At 38.3% G+C, this 16563-nt stretch overlaps 1 protein-coding gene across 37 annotated transcripts in view; it reads right to left on the reverse strand.

The window, feature by feature from the left end:
• Positions 1-16563, reverse strand: part of LOC118414914 (actin-binding LIM protein 1-like) — an 85050-nt gene that overhangs the window by 23658 nt on the left and 44829 nt on the right. For 30 of the 37 annotated variants that reach the window (XM_035819225.1, XM_035819215.1, XM_035819214.1 and 27 more), the window contains 6 exons: positions 11808-11869; positions 10603-10656; positions 9859-9915; positions 8783-8881; positions 1274-1391; positions 517-561 (listed from right to left, as the gene is read on the reverse strand). In XM_035819225.1, coding sequence (XP_035675118.1) covers positions 517-561; positions 1274-1391; positions 8783-8881; positions 9859-9915; positions 10603-10656; positions 11808-11869 — 435 coding nt within the window. The remainder of the gene's footprint in view (positions 1-516; positions 562-1273; positions 1392-8782; positions 8882-9858; positions 9916-10602; positions 10657-11807; positions 11870-16563) is intronic. The other 7 variants (XM_035819249.1, XM_035819218.1, XM_035819244.1 and 4 more) reach the window with 5 other exon arrangements.

The raw sequence follows: 16563 nt of genomic DNA on the forward strand, positions 1-16563 counted from the left end.
TCTTATGAAATGCTAAGAAAAGATCACATATAAGATATTCAACAGTTTATATGTTTCAAGTGAGCTATTTCTCTTCTTTTTTCAAAGATGAGGAGTTTTTCCTTTTGTCTCTATCGAGGACCATGTAGTATACTAGTATCTGTTCTTCTATATGAGATTGTACTGAGTTCCTAAACAATGTACTGAAAGGAGATCACATGAACAATGACAATGCTGATTGGTCAGCAATTAACGGATTGGTCGATTAAGGAATTTGACGGTCAAATAAAAGTAGGGCTTTTATTGGTTGCTAGGAAGAACACCAAACAAACAATTGGTGAATGGAAACATGTCTGCCATGTAACCATACTGGTGGTGTAACAGATGGTGATAGTTTGGTGCCTGCACATTTTCATCAACCAAGAGGGCTAGGAATTAATTAATGAAATAATAACAAAACAAACTGTCTGGGACCCAGGGCACATGCAGAGGTCATGAAAGGCCAAAGGTCACACAGGTCAAGCTATAGAACTCTACCTCTCTCAATAACTCTGGGTCGGTATCGGTAGGAGAAAGCACTCTCTGGTGGGAGGGAGTGGGAAGGGAGAGAAAGTGGGCAAACACAGAGTAGAGAAAAAGAATCCATGTAAGGAAATGGACAAAAAGAGAAGAAAACACATGGAAATGAAAGAAGACATGCCTGTGTGTGCAAGCAGGTAGCAACTCTTGGTCTGGTTCAGTACTAGACAGATTCTGATGTCTACTCATCCATGCTATAGTTCATCAACCTTTCTTTTCAACTCATCACTACTTACCATTGGCTTATTTTACTCATGTTCAGAAAATGCTGTTCAGCTGTACTGTTAAAAATGTTAATACTGTAAATCTGCTGAGCTCCAAGTACTTCACAGCTCACTATAATATATAAGATTAAGCCTTTTTCCCACATAGGAGAGATGCTCAAACCTTTGACTGCCAGACATGACATCTGATTGCCATGCAAAACACAAGATTAACCCTTCTTTTGCAGATAAAATGCATAAACACAATCTCTGACAAGGCAGCACAACTACCAGCCAATCAGCAATGAGTGCCTGTAACTACAAATTCTAAGTACCAACAACCAATCAAATCTAAGAGAAAGAACAGCCAATCAGAATGGAGGGACTATAACAACCAATCAGGCAGCAGACAGTAGTGGCTGTTGGGGATAGCCCTCCTACTGAAAACAAACACATATGCATCAAACCATACCTATTGAATGGACCGGGATAAGGAGGGTGTCCAAACTCACCTGGTGTGTGAAAGTGTTTCTGCTTGGGGTCCTTTGGGTCCCCACTAGCCCGCTGCATGCCCTGGGGCTTATTGAGGTAACTTCCCATGTACATCCTGTTCTTTGGAGCTGGAGAGTTCTGGGGAACAGAAAAAGGTACTTCAGTGAGATGATATTAATCTAGTTTAAAAAAGAAACTATCTCTGTTAGCACCAGGTTTAGTAGAAGCGGATGAAATGCACAACACAGCCTACCATTTGGTCATGACGCCATTTTTTTTTTTTTTTTTTTTTAATTTTTTTATTGCATTTCACAGAAAAGCACAGATTTACAGAAATCAAAAGAAATTACAAAAGTTGAAAGAAAGTACAAAACACAGACCACGGATCCAAAATAATACATCATAAAGGTGGAAATAAACGAACGAAGGCTACAGTGAAAAAACATTTACAACAACTGGTATTCAATCATCTGAACATAGTTAAGGATAACAACGAAGATGGATACTACATGACAGGTAATATGGACAAGTGGAGAAGAAAGTAGAACAATGCCAATGGAAGATAGCAATGGACCAATTAATTAGCAAGGTTAAATGGGAAAGACTCCCATTTACTAAAATGGATATCTAATTTGTTCCTTCTCTCTGCTATCATATATTCTGTCTTGTAATATCTCTTTACATACGAAATGTAATGATTTACAACTAGTTTTTTGTCTCTCTGTATGAAAATATAATGTTTGGCCACTAGAATTAACAAATTCTCGATTACATTACAATTTTCAGATATGTCACCTAAAATAACTGTCTGAAAGTCCAGATGTAAGGTTTTATTTACTATTGTTTTAAACCATATTTCTAAATCTGTCCAAAAAGTAACAACTCTAGGGCAGTCCCAGAATAAGTGTCTAATGGTCTCTACTTCCTCACAATGTGCACAGTTCGGGCTATTTAGAATTTTCCAGATGTGTAACATTTTCTTTGTGGCTAACAATCTGTGCAATATTTTATATTGAAAAATTCTTAGTTTCGGGCATATAGTCAGTGCATAAACTAATCTAAAAACCCATTTCCACGGGAAAATTGTATTAAATTCATCTTCCCAGCGTCTTTGTATGTTCAGTGGGTTTCTATTTTCTGATTGCAAAAAGGATGTATAGATAATTTTGTTTATTTTAGTTGCCTTCAGCCATACGTAATTTGCTGTATGAGGTAAGATAGGGCCTATTACTGGTGTGTTGTCTAAAAGCTTTTTTTTCCAGTTTCGCGGTATTGCAGATAATATCTGATTGTACTCTAGCTTATCAAATGCTGTACCGAATTTAGCAAGAAGGCCATTGTAAGATAAAAAGCGTCCATTTGTATCCAAAAGGTCATTAATGTAATAAATTCCATGTTTAAGAGGTTTTTCCCATATAATAGGCGTATTTTCGATTACGATACTTGAGTTGCACCATAAGAGTTGTGCTTGTATCTCTTTCAAAGTTTCAGGAGGTTTAAATTGGAAAGAAAGCCATGCTTTCAAAACATCTTTGAAAAAGGGATTAGGAGAGACAAGTAATCTAATAAAAACATTATTCATTTGATCAGTGGATATCTTTGTTGCGATATCCTTCCCCAAGGACAGTTGTAAGAACGGATACAAATATCTACTAAATATTACGGACGATGTACATAAGAAAGATTTGCGACTTGAATCTTGCTGGAAGAATATTCTTGGAACCCATGAAGCCTTACGGGTAAGGTCAAAAGAAGGTAGATGTATTACTCCTAAACCTCCATTGTCATATGTATTGTAAAGGATTTTACGTTTAATTTTTTCAGGTTTACCATTCCATATGAATTTAAAAATTTTTTGCTCATATGTTTGGAAAAAAGTTTTTCCGGGGGAAGGTAAAGACAAAAATAAGTGGGTAAATTGTGAGACCACAAGTGTATTAATGAGGGTAATCTTGCCATAAAGTGTCATGGGTAACATTCTCCAAGGTTGGAGAGTTCTGTCAACTTTAGTTAACCTATCTTGATAATTGTCTGTAAGTTTATTTATGTCTCCGGTGATCCCAACTCCGAGCATTTTTACCGGTCCATTTGTCCATATTATAGGGAGATTACATGGCAAGGTAAAGTTAGTATTCCTTAAAGTTCCTATTCTTAGAATTTGGCATTTTTTGTAGTTTGGTACCAATCCAGAGATTTTTGAAAAATTATTTAAGTCATTTGTTAGGGCAAAGAGAGATGGTAATGTCGGCTTCAAAGGGAAATTTGAGTCGTCGGCAAATTGGGATACCTTAATTTCCACTCCATGCATCGTTAATCCTTCTATTGTGTTGTTTGATCTAATTTTCGTGGCCAGGAGTTCTACACATAAAATAAACAGATACGGCGAGAGCGGGCAACCTTGTCGAACACCACGCAATAGCGAAAAGGGGGCTGAAATATAACCATTATTTATCACTCTACTTGTAATGTCTTTATAGAGAACAGAAACCCAGCTAATAAATGATTGTCCGAAACCATAAAATTCTAAAGTCCTAAACATGAAATCCCATCGAAGCTTGTCAAAAGCCTTTTCAAAGTCTGCTATGAAAATCATACCTGGTAATCTTTCATTTTCACAGTATTGAATAATTTCAAGAATTTGACAGATGTTTTCACCAATAAATCTGTTTTGTAAAAATCCACTTTGATCTTTATTTATTAGACTCGCAATAACATTTCTCATCCTAAGTGAAATTACTTTTGATAGAATGCGTACATCGCAACATAACAGTGATAGGGGTCGCCAGTTGTTAAGCAGTGTCGGATCCTTATACTGACCATCTGCATCTTGTTTTAATAGAAGAGTGATTAAACCTTCCCTCTGTGATTTTGACAAATTACCTTTTTCATATGCGTAATTGAAACACTGTAGCAAGGGATGTTTTAAATTAGAAAAAAAAGTCTTGTACACTTCGATCGGAATCCCATCAAGACCTGGGCTTTTGCCATCTTTAAAACTACTAATCGCTTCCCACAACTCCTTTTCCGTAATTAGTCCTTCACAGGAATTTTTCTGTTCAGGACTTAGAAGAACGTAATTGTCCTTTGGAAAGAAGGGATCACAATTTGTATCATCGAGATCTTCTGGAGGGTTTTTAAAGGAGTATAGGGAATGATAAAATGTTTTAATTTTTTCCATAACACGCGGGGGGTTGTGAATAGTTTCCCCGTCAGTTGTATTTAAAATCATAACATTTTTCTTACAACAGTTTCGTCGACCAAGATCAAGAAATTGTTTGGTACACCTGTCGGCAAATTCCATCCAATCAGCTCTTTGTTTATATACCAGCTGGTCCGTTTTCTGTTCATATAAATCTTCTAATTCACTCTGCAGTACACTAAGTTCGTCAAGAACAGATTGTGGCAGCTCATCAGTCTCGTCTAGTTTCACGGTTAGCTGGTCGATCCGTTTTTGAAGATCATTTTCTTTTGAGATAAAAGATTTTCGTTTCAATGATGCAAATTTGATGCAGTGTCCTCTAAAACAACACTTGAAGGCGTCCCAAACCGTTAACGGATCGGTTGTGCCTATATTAAATCGAAAAAACTCTTCTATAAATTTTTCAGTTTTCTTCCGAAAGTTCTTATCCTTTAATAGTGTTTGATTCAACTTCCAGTAATTTTTTCCACGCGTACGGCTTATGTTTTGAATAACAAGTGAAATAAATTTATGATCGGATTTTAGTCTGTCTAGAATTTTTACATTTGAAATATCCACCATAAGTGAAAAAGATATTAAGAAATAATCCAGGCGGCTCGCTTGCCTTCCTCTTCGCCAAGTAAATCTGACTGTATGAGGGTGTTTATGTCTCCAAATATCTACTAAGTCTAAAGCAAACATCAGTTCATTAATTTTTCGTTGTGCATTCGGGTGATATATTACTGGGTTTTGTCCAGCTCTATCCAAGGTCGCATTCTGTATCGTGTTGAAGTCTCCAACGATAATAAAGTTATTGTGATTTAATTTCAGGTTAAATATCAATTTTTCTATGTTATCAAAAAAGTTAGGGTTATCTGTGTTTGGTGCGTACAGATTACATATACAAAAATACAGAACATGACGCCATTTTTAAACTTTGGGGACAAAAAGACATACACAAAATATATCAGTACATTTTATCCCTTGTATAGACAGACACACTTTCACATTCCCTGTAGTCCTGTATCATTTATCGTTTATCACCAAATAACACATTTAAGCAATGTGTCTTGACAGAACATTGAGCATGCTATATGACAGAAACACAATTCCAAATATGGTCTGCTATCCTAATCCTTACAATAAACCAAAAAGGTACATGTTACTACTAAAAAAAAACACATTTAAGACGCCAAACCAGGCACCATCAAACAGACTTGACAAAATACTCCACAGCCTTCCCAACATGGTCAGAGAGCAATACCCTGAAGTACACAGACAGGCAACCAATATTGAGGTTGTGTTTTAGAAAACATTGTCTTAACCCCCTGGATTGTTGAAAGTCAAGATGGGATGAAAGCTAAGAACACTGCTGTCTCACCTACATCTCTTTAAACAAGCAACACCTGATACAAGCCGACACCCAAACAGCACATAAGAAAACAATGTCTCTTTAGATGAAGATCCTGTACTGACAATATTTAACAGTGAAGCCATACATTTGAATGATACTTATTCTTTCAAAATGAAGAAAGAAACTACATGTACAGCTACTAAGAAATGCAGTAAAGGAATTCAAGGAATTGGGGTCATTAGATCAACATTCAACCTTTTTATGAGAACATTATTTACTTTAAGTCTAGGGTAGGGAAATACAAAGCAGCTCAACATCACCTCACATACAGCAATCTCAAGATATTACCTTGACTAGCTCTTTTCCGTCCAATTCTATAAAAATGCAATTATATGAAATTAAACCAGAATCTAAGAAAGGTAGCTGTTGCTTTCGATACACTATTATCTGCACTGTAGTGTGCCTTACCTCACAATGTTGAAAACAGATATCAGCACTACAGGATATGGCATGTAATTAGCCTGAGGGAACATTTGAGAAAGACTATGGGTATGACAAACAAAAAGAAAACACCACACCAGCTGGTATGTTTGTTACATGTGATATCCCTTCCACCACCAGCTGGCCATGGGAGGTGAAAAGATAAAGGGGACCGAGCGTACAGTCACAGTACTTACCACACGCTAACAGTCCACCTCTCCAGTAGGACTACCAAACACATACACACAACAGGACTTACTGTAAATCTGGAAATGTTTGCGGTAGTTTTATTTACCAGATTCCTCTCCACTGCAAATAACACAGCAAATATGCCTTTTCAACATACTGCAGGATGCATTGTTACAACTGCCGACTGATACATGAATTCAAACACTTAAAACTTCCTTTTCCATTCACAGAAAAATAAAGCCCATGCGAAAATAAATGAATTTACAGTAGGCATGCACTACCAGCAGGCCTGAAGTGGGTATTGTAACCTGGCATTACCAAGTACAAGAGCTCACCAACATGCCACGGCAAAGTGCCATGAAATACAATGTACTTGCAGAGTGCCATGAAATACTAGTACCCATGTCTCCTGACTAAGTTGTGTTACTCTATCTCACTGTGAGAGTCATCTTCTCTATTTTTCACTGCTGAGACTCAAGGATGCATAACAAATGCTTAACTTGCTCTCTGCTAATGCAGCTGTTTGGCACTAAATTTGAACTGGTTATGGGGTAAGACAGCAGGAAAAAAGTTAAGGTTAAGTGATTTGAAATAAATGGTCAGAAGAAGATTTAAGAGGAGCCACCAATAGCAAACCCCTTCAACAAGTGGGGGAGTGAGCTAATAAAAGCACAACACTGGTTAACATTCAGCTGCAGCAATTAAACTTCATTGCTGTAACCTTTGTGTGGAAGGGATGCACATGTAGGCATATATTTTACATCTTACATACAATTATTTACTAATTCTAGCAAAAATGTCTTTTGGTTTTTATTCCCCTATCATATATTGATAACTACCTACCTACAAAAGAAATGCATGCAAATATATTGTGGAAAACACTGGTTAGGACTTACTTTAAGCAAGAGGGGTCTGCTTTATGAATAAAGCCACACCCACCTATATATACATTGTATGTACTACATGTATTAGCTGGTAGGCACACTTTGCCTTACAAACAGCCTAACAAGGGTGCCACCTGTTGATCCTATAGATAAACACCTTTCATGGCTATTTGGTGGGCAGGCAGCAACATGGCAACCAAAATCAATGTTCACTTTCAACTTCTCCAGGAGTAATAAAGTACCAGTATCAACAATGCATCATATGATTCATGGAAACACCAACCATATGATTGTACAAATGTACAAATATATTACACGGAAATGTGTGGGAAAGATTCAGACTTTTTTCACACCAACCAACAACTGCTGAATATAGACAACAAAAAGAAACGTTGTGGATCCTATTGTTAGTTTGAATGAAATGAAATATGATCATAAATTTAAAACAAATCCTGATTTTGCATAATTTACATACCATTTAATTTATGTTGGTCTCTATGAAAGTTACTTACAGATTTCTCTGGTAATCAAAGTCTGCAACTGAAATGCACCTGCAGTTCCTAAGGAAACTGTTGGGGGGTATACAAGAGCTATCTACCATCCAAAGATTGTTACCATAACATGTCAAGAACACAAGATGCAGTACCAAAGCAAACAGTAAGGGGACCCTAAATCTGATTTAAAGTTTTTGTCACATTATACCAACACAGACAGATGCTTCCCAAAATATAACCATCTTTATAGAGGGTAAATATCATTACAGTGAAATGCATCTTCATTGTATGAGAAATGCTATGCCAAGATGTATCACTGTTGAAACTGTCAAAGGCATTTTTTCTAATGCTGGGTTGTTCGCTTCTGTATCAGATTCTATATTCTGTATCTGTATCTATATAGCCGGTATAACCGCCCTTCGGCATAACACATCAGCTTTGCAGGCACACAGCATGCCAGCAGCTGGTTATATTACACTGAAGGAGCCAGCCAAGCTTGCCAGGTCTTGGGTTGGGGGTGGGGTGGAAGGGGCAGGGAAAAAGGTCAGAACGATATCAGCTGCCACTCAGTTGCAGGGAGGTCTAGATTATAATCTGCCAAGTTTGCAATGTCATGTAAATGTGAAATGGTTGGCATTTATTTTCTAAACCATTTTAACACAGGAAAGCAAGCACAACGATACCATTCTCATTCAAGATGTCAAATCTGGAGTGCTAAAGACTGTTAGAAGCTATCTTTGGGGAAAAGAAGGGTGGCAATAACTTAAGGCGGCAATAAAAATTTCTTACAATACATGTAAAATATGTGTACATGTAACTTGTTATTCAATAGACATATGGTTTTAGATAAGAACCTTTTTTCTGAAAATCTCATTTGCTTGACTTCGTTGGGAACCTCCTTGATGACCTCCTGGTTGGGTAGTTTGGAAAAGTTGTGTTTGAATTCTTACCTTTTGCTTCAACATGGGTGCTGTAGGAACCTGTCTCCTGAGTTTGAGTGGAGATTTAGGAGGAGTCTGCAGAATGTACTGGGGACACCGGGGAGAGGACTGGAGGGGGGAGAGGGGGACTTTCAGACAGACTTACAGTCAAACCTGCACAAGTGACCATAAGGCTAATGTGACCACTTTTTGGACACATTATAAGAATCCTGTCTATACTGACAACCTGTAAGTTCATGTATAGCCAGGATTCTACAATTGAGTGGTATTTTTGGGCAGTTTTGACTGTATCTTTCTCCAGCTAAAAGATTAGTCCTTGATGAATACCCCTGTTGAGCATAAGAGCATATTAAGTACTTAAAGTGCTTAAGAGCAGAAACGCACAAAGTGGAGACCATTTTGGACTGGCCCTTTAAAGGACTGCAGATGAGACAGGAGAAAACCAGTGCAAATCTGATAAAAAGTTCAAACCTGCTACATGTACAATAACAACTGCCAAACATGTAACAATCTATAGTGTCAAGTACAATATGATATGATGAACATGTTTTCTCTTGCAAGAAAGAATAACCAGCATGTATACTTGAGAGGACAGCATGACAATTAGTGCAGAAACCACACCTGAGTCAGTGCAGCCCATGTACATGTACATGTACCATGCCTCAACATGCTCAAGAAGGAAAGTAATGTAGAGGTATCAGAACACAGCCATTTTAGTAGGAGGAAAATGTAAGAGGCACTGTGGTTGGAAAAACATCCAGAGCTCATATGCCCAAAGTTGACTACATTGAAACAATATCATTACTCCTTACAAGTCCAAAGACATTCAATTTCTTTTGCTTGGGGGTAGGGGGGCATCAGTAGTTCCTCAAGCATCATAGAGTCAGAGCATGAGCCTTTTAAACAAAGAGTAAGAGCACCTGGTATACAAACTGCACAAGCAATGTAACCCATACTGACATCACTATTTATATGCTTATCCTGAGATGCTGTTTTGTTATCTATCTCAAGCTGTGAGGAAAATGACAAGTGTTGCAGGGTTTTGCCAGCAGCTCTTCCTGTTAAGGCAGCTCACACCGGCTCACCTTGGGGTACTTAGCCCTGTATGGTGGGGACTTGTTGCCCAGTTTCTCGGCTATTTGCTATAGATGTGACAGTAAGAGACAGTCAGACCAACAGACATATACACGTCACACAACGGTTCACAATGTCCAGGTCACAAGCACTTATCACATAAGCAAGGAGGTCCTGTGCAGAAAATAGAACCTCCTGAAGAGAGGTGTCTACAGATGATGATGCATAAGTAATGAATGAGGCATTTATCCATGAAGTCTGCAAGCCATGGAGATCATTTCGCACACACATGTATCAACATCACTGGAACAACCAGTTTGTTTATGACTCTAAAGCAAGGCATTGTTTTTGGGAGGATTATAAAAACAGTCCTTGCAGCATGTACCACGGTAAGAAATTTTATTATACAAAAATAGAAAATTATCCTAAATAAATCATGCTCATAGGGAATAATTACAAAAGATTCCTGAATGATCAAAATGCAGTCTAAATGGTCATAATTTATCTAGATTGCATCAGGAAAAAACTCACATGCAATATCATCCACTTTGTCATACCAATGTCATACCAATGATAATTATTGGATCATAGAGTGCAGGAGACAACTAAGGTGCATCTGATAGAAATGCAGAAAAATGCTCTGAAATGCAGCATTGCAAGAAATACTACCATGCTTCAGTTATAGCAAAGATGCAAGAAATAAATAAAAACTAAAGGCATGCATAAATGAAGAAAATAAGAGCAGTGAAAATAACCTTGATAGGATAGTAGTTTTGCTTGGGAACTCGGTAGTCCTGATGCCTCCAATACTGCACAGCAGGGCATAGTGAAGGGGGGGGGGGGGGGCATAGAGACAGATAAATGAAACTGGTCAAAACTGCTGAAGGCAATGGCAAAAACATGACATTTCTAAATCACAAGGAAGTGATGCTTGGAATATAAAATAAAAACTAAAGAATCTGCAACATGTCTAGAGGAAAAAATTCACAAAGCATGCATTAATCATATTTATGCAGAGATATACATTTGCATGGCATTTTCAGCCAGAGGTTGAAGAGAAACAATTGCTACACCATGATACCTTAGTCTATTTAGCACTAAGATTTCTTATCCTTTCTAGTGATGAATTCTTCTTTATATCTAATTCCAACAGGTATCATCAGTTTTGTACCACAATTCACTATCAGCAAAAAACATCATGAATTAAAATCACCTGTTCACTAAATTACTAACAGTACTCCAGACCTTTTAGGCTTGAGAATTTGTTAGGATCAATTATTCTACTTTGACTGTGAACTGTGTACGATTGGAAAACTCAGATGGACAGATGGATTTGAAAGGGAACTTGGTCACTTCATTGATTGTCATTAGAAATGATGAGATTTGGGGAAGAAATCATTGAGAAGCTCAATCTTCACTCCTTGGTAGATTTTCAGTCTCAGACAAACAACACCCAACGGGCAGAGAAAATGACTTGTTTGAGATGGTTCAATTTTACTCAATCAGATTCAGAGTTCAAACAGTTAAAAGTCGATGGTAGGATAATGTACAATGAACTTCACCTTTGTTCACTGACTTAATTATCGCTTTCCTATTCTCTGTGACTGACATGATTTCTAGCAGCAATTTGAAACTTTCACGATTAACGGCCCCAAATATCAATGTCTCTAAATTACAGTCAGATCTACAATATGGTCAAATGTAGTGACTGTCTTATGAACAGCATCCAACGATAGGATAATTAACATGCTGCACATATCTATTGCTTGTCCTGGGATACATGTTTAGATGGTAAGACAAGATTGAGACCTGTATATCTGTATACATGGTAGAGAAATATCTATGTCCTAAGGCAGCTATATCATGCCCTTTACACACATGGACCTCAATATATGCAAAACATGTTGTATGTTGACATGCCATGGGTGTGGAAAGGAAAGTCAAACCTCAGATGTCTTACCTGGTCTTTTACACCATTAGCGTGGGCAGCCTTGCTACAATCTGGATGCCAAATCTGGTTATCTGAAAATTGAAAAGAGGACTGTTACTTAACGAACAGTAATTTGCAAATTTTGTTACAAATGACAGTCATTGACACAAACATATTTAAATAAATGGACAGAATTATCACTGCATGACATTTACAAACGTATACATATCAACCAGTTCCTACTTCTATATTGTCACAGTGTTAAAATAATGAAGTATACATCATGCTACAATGAAACATTGCAGCATAATGCATACTAGGATAATAAAGTTAGGTTCCCTCCCAACAAATATTCATGGTAAGCTTTACCAACTGTTACCCCTATGCCAATACCTTGCAGAATGCCATTTTTGCTGATTTCTACAATCGGCAGGCATTCTCCGCGGTATATCAATTAACCACCCACGTCACAGTGCGAAAACATCTCCTGTCAGGTTTTTGGAGAGCCTGTAATATCTAAGGACATGTCATGCATATAAACGACATGGTCTCCAGTTCACAGTGTAATATTTCATCCTTCCTTCCTGTGGAAATGCTATCTGATGGGGAGAAAGTTGGCACCATGTCAAGTATCTCCAGGCAGGTCTGGCATGTGAACAGCCATTTCTCCCTGTAAAATCTATAGCCATAGCAAACTGCCATTTCTGCAGAGCTGCAAAATATAGAATGGCATCTCAATTTTCTTTCCAAGAACTGTTTGGATTTCCAAGAACTGATAGGACTACTTAATCTGATGCACGGCTTTGTGAAAATTGACAAAATCTGCAAAATTGATGGCCTGAGTCACTCCTCTGAAACTACATTTCTAAATTGGACAAACTAGTGAGCAAAATAGACATAGGAAATAAAATTCTATCAGTTCCATATGTCACAAACATAGCCAAGTTTGGGATAGTATCAAAATATCTTAATTCCACATGCATCATTTTGCTTAAGTGCAAAAGCCTGACAGGTTGAGTCGACTATCTCTCTCAGAAGATAACTCTTCAGAATCCAGAGTATTTCAAGCACTTGCATCGAGCACATACTTAAGTCATTTTTGATCAGCTTTATCATCTAGATTTGGCTTCAATGGATTACAAAGAAAGCCCTGGAGGGTCTATAATGTCTAACTGCTGCATAAGCCCATGACCAATACAAAATGGAGCCAAATGGCTGCTTTAGGAGACTGAAGGTTAAAACCACTTGCTCCACAGACAAAATTATCAACTTTTTCACAGTTGTCCTTCTAACAGACAACTGTGTTGGGAAGATTTAGGTAACGCTGCTTAAGTGTCCTTGCCCTGCCTTACTGCTGGTATGAGTATGCTGCTTGCCACATCAAATAATGATATAATTGTACTTGACTTTGCACTATTTGATCAGGATCAACAAACCTGCTATAAGTAGCAGTATTTCCTATAAATCAGAATCAACTGTAATTTATGTCATACCACAAAAGTACAGGGGCTATGCCTCTGATAGGTGATCTTGCTGTAGGTACTACTCTCACTGTAGAGACTATGATACACAATGTCATATACATATGTATGTGACAGTTTTAATATACAGTGGAAGCCAGCTATTTGCAATACGCTTAGTCGCAAAAATCGGTTAGTTGCAAAGAATTTTGAAATCCAAAACCATTTCCCATTGGCGCTATTGTTTACAGCACCCCATATTTGCAAAGCCCAAATCGGCTAATCGGGAAAAAAAATTCAAGTTACAACGCATGTTAACCCCGAAATATGCCAAACAAATCACCAGAATCAGCAGGAATGAACCAAAATTTTCCCGTATAAAGATATCAGATCGCCAAAAGTATCAAAACTGCCTGTTTTGAGTCCGAAAAGGCCACGATTTCTATTCAATTTACGTCGCTAGCGCGCGGCCCGGCGGTTGCCGCGGGGAATCATGGGATACTACACATGACGCCGCGTCCGCCATCTTTGTTTTCGTGATGGAAATGTTTTGAAAATGACGCTGTCGACTGTGGCAAAATTTCAGTGTAATCTGTGGACATCGTAACTGGAAAATTTGTAGATATGAAGATTAACAGTTTATTTATGCGTTAGTCATGAGTATTTTCGCCTAGTACATAAAGTTTGTCTGAAAACCAAGAGCGTTTTTGTCCTACAACGTAGCGATGTTTTTCGTCTGTGTATCACATGTCGACAAATCTTACGTAGTAAGCGTGTGCACTGTACCCTTGATCAGTCCTCTATTAATCAAAACAATTGTTCATTTGGCAAATTTAGAATACGTTTGCATATGTACCTCGTTTTTTTTCGGTAGCTTAACGTGTTTTAGCAGTGTTAATTGTTTTCTTCAAGCCGATACTATAGACGAAACGTAACAGATCTTTTGATGCATCGCGATTCGTTCTTCGACACTAAAATGTGATAACAATATCACAATTACCGATAAAAGATAAATTTGAAGCTGAAAGTGGTTAATAAGTATATTTGTGGAGTTTAATGAAATTATGGACTTGATTATTTGTGGTAGAAATGATTGTGTTGTATTCTTTGTGTCAATGCGTGCGATGCGTTCACCGATGCCCCCCTCCCCCATCCCCACTCGGGTCATTTCGAGCAACATCTTTTAATCGGGAACGCCGGTTAGTCGGGAAAATTTAGCTGGCAAATGGCCTTCCCTAATAAGCGACTTCTACTGTACTTGGTATATTGTTATTGATTGTTATTCAGCCAATATCGAAGTTACAATTCCAACTGTATTGTCTTTGTCAGCAAGGCTAACCCTTCGTAATAGACACAGGCTAGTTGGGCAGCTCTAGCTGTGTGTCCTAAATAGCCCCCCTCCCAAAAATGAATCATACAATGTACATTTTGTACATGTACATGTACAGGCTTTCTATGGTTTCCCATGCTGAACATATCTAGAGTGTCGTAGTCTGTACAAATGCCACTGCATAAAACTCACTACATGTCAAGCTCAACAATTACAGCAACTGTGACCATATGGAATCAAATCAATGTACTGTTTATACAAAGACTTAGCCACTATATTATAGTTGGACCTAAGATGGAGAAGGATCTATGTCTTAGTCCCAATAAGTAAGGTGCACAATTATCCACATTGTTCCTGTTATGATATTGTAACAGTGGTGTTCAAGGACTGCTAAACCGAAGACGCCTAACGGCTTAAGCCTTTCGGCCGAACGGTTTGCACGTTCGATTTGTGATCCGGCTGCCCGGGTTCGGCGCGGGTTCGAATCCCGGGAGCCGGGGTGTTGTTTCTTTCTGTTCTTACTCGCCCCTGCCAATTTCTACAATGGTTCCCACGCCGGCCCTGTGAGTAACAGGCTAGTATGTGCCACACAGGGATGTCGATCTCGGAGATTCGAGGACGAATCTTGAAAAGAAAAGGGGGAGTAGTGTAACAGTGGTGTTCAAGGACTGCTAAACCGAAGACGCCTAACGGCTTAAGCCTTTCGGCCGAACGGTTTGCACGTTCGATTTGTGATCCGGCTGCCCGGGTTCGGCGCGGGTTCGAATCCCGGGAGCCGGGGTGTTGTTTCTTTCTGTTCTTACTCGCCCCTGCCAATTTCTACAATATGACAGAATGTCAGGGGGTTAATCTTGTACCCCCCACCCCTAGCAGTGCGTCTGAGTGCTAATGCCAGAAATGGTGCTATTTTTGTGCTCGTGCACATTCTGCATGCAGCACTACACTCCAACCTTCTGTATCACATTCTGTTTGGAAAAGCTTTGCACAGTAATGAAGAAACCCTTCGTGTACGAGGGGTTCACACATCTTGATCGTCAGTACAGCGCTCGTTTGTCCGTGCAAAGCAGATGCTGCATATCCCTTTTTGGCAGCAGTGACCTTATACCCCACAGCCTCAGATTCTACACTGACATCTTATATGTGTGAATGGAGGCCACTGTTATCGTGACTGTCACATTGGAACAAGAAACTCCATTTTCTTGTCCATCTACCACTATCATGCTAACCATACTACCACTATGATTGCCCATCCAATCCAATGACAGTAAAAACTCAGCAGGGTTATATTCATGTAGATGTGTAAGAATCAGAAATGTGGACCAATATATCCTGTATGCCATCCAAGAAGCACGCAAATAACCAAAGTCAGTCTGAACATAGAGTACAAGTCATTTAGTTTTATTTTCCGTACCATGAGAAGTCAATTGGTGCTGTCTATGTTAAAGGTTATAAATAAAGGTTATTCAATCATACATAATTATATGTATAGCCTCCATTGGCCAATATTGACCATTGTAAACCCCTAATTCACAGTCTTTGCCAGGTATAACTGCAAGTCACCATGATCTATAAGCTGACTCAGTTCCATTGCAAAGGTCTTTTCTGTGGGTCTGCTTTTCTTGATTAGATAACATAAGAGTCAGTAAGGGTGGTGGTTTTGGGAGGGGTCACAAAATATGACAAGTATGACAGAATACCATTCGTTATTTTCAGATTGAAGACATATTTTTGTTAAGCACTGAAACAAAACACTATTCTGACGCTGTATATTGAGCTACTCTTTCGTCTCATAGTCTATATAGGAATTAGGTTACTTGTTTTCAAAACACCATTTTTTTCTGTGACTGACAGAAACAGGATGTTAAGTTTGATGTGGATCTACCATGCAGATGAACATATCATTTTGTTTTGACAAAAATCTGGAAATATTTCCTTCTCAGCTGTTTAATACCAATTTTTTTCATCATTTCATTATTATATTCTATGACTAATTCAC

This window comes from Branchiostoma floridae, chromosome 4 (assembly GCF_000003815.2).
Source record: "Branchiostoma floridae strain S238N-H82 chromosome 4, Bfl_VNyyK, whole genome shotgun sequence".
NCBI classification, from domain to species: Eukaryota; Metazoa; Chordata; class Leptocardii; order Amphioxiformes; family Branchiostomatidae; genus Branchiostoma; species Branchiostoma floridae.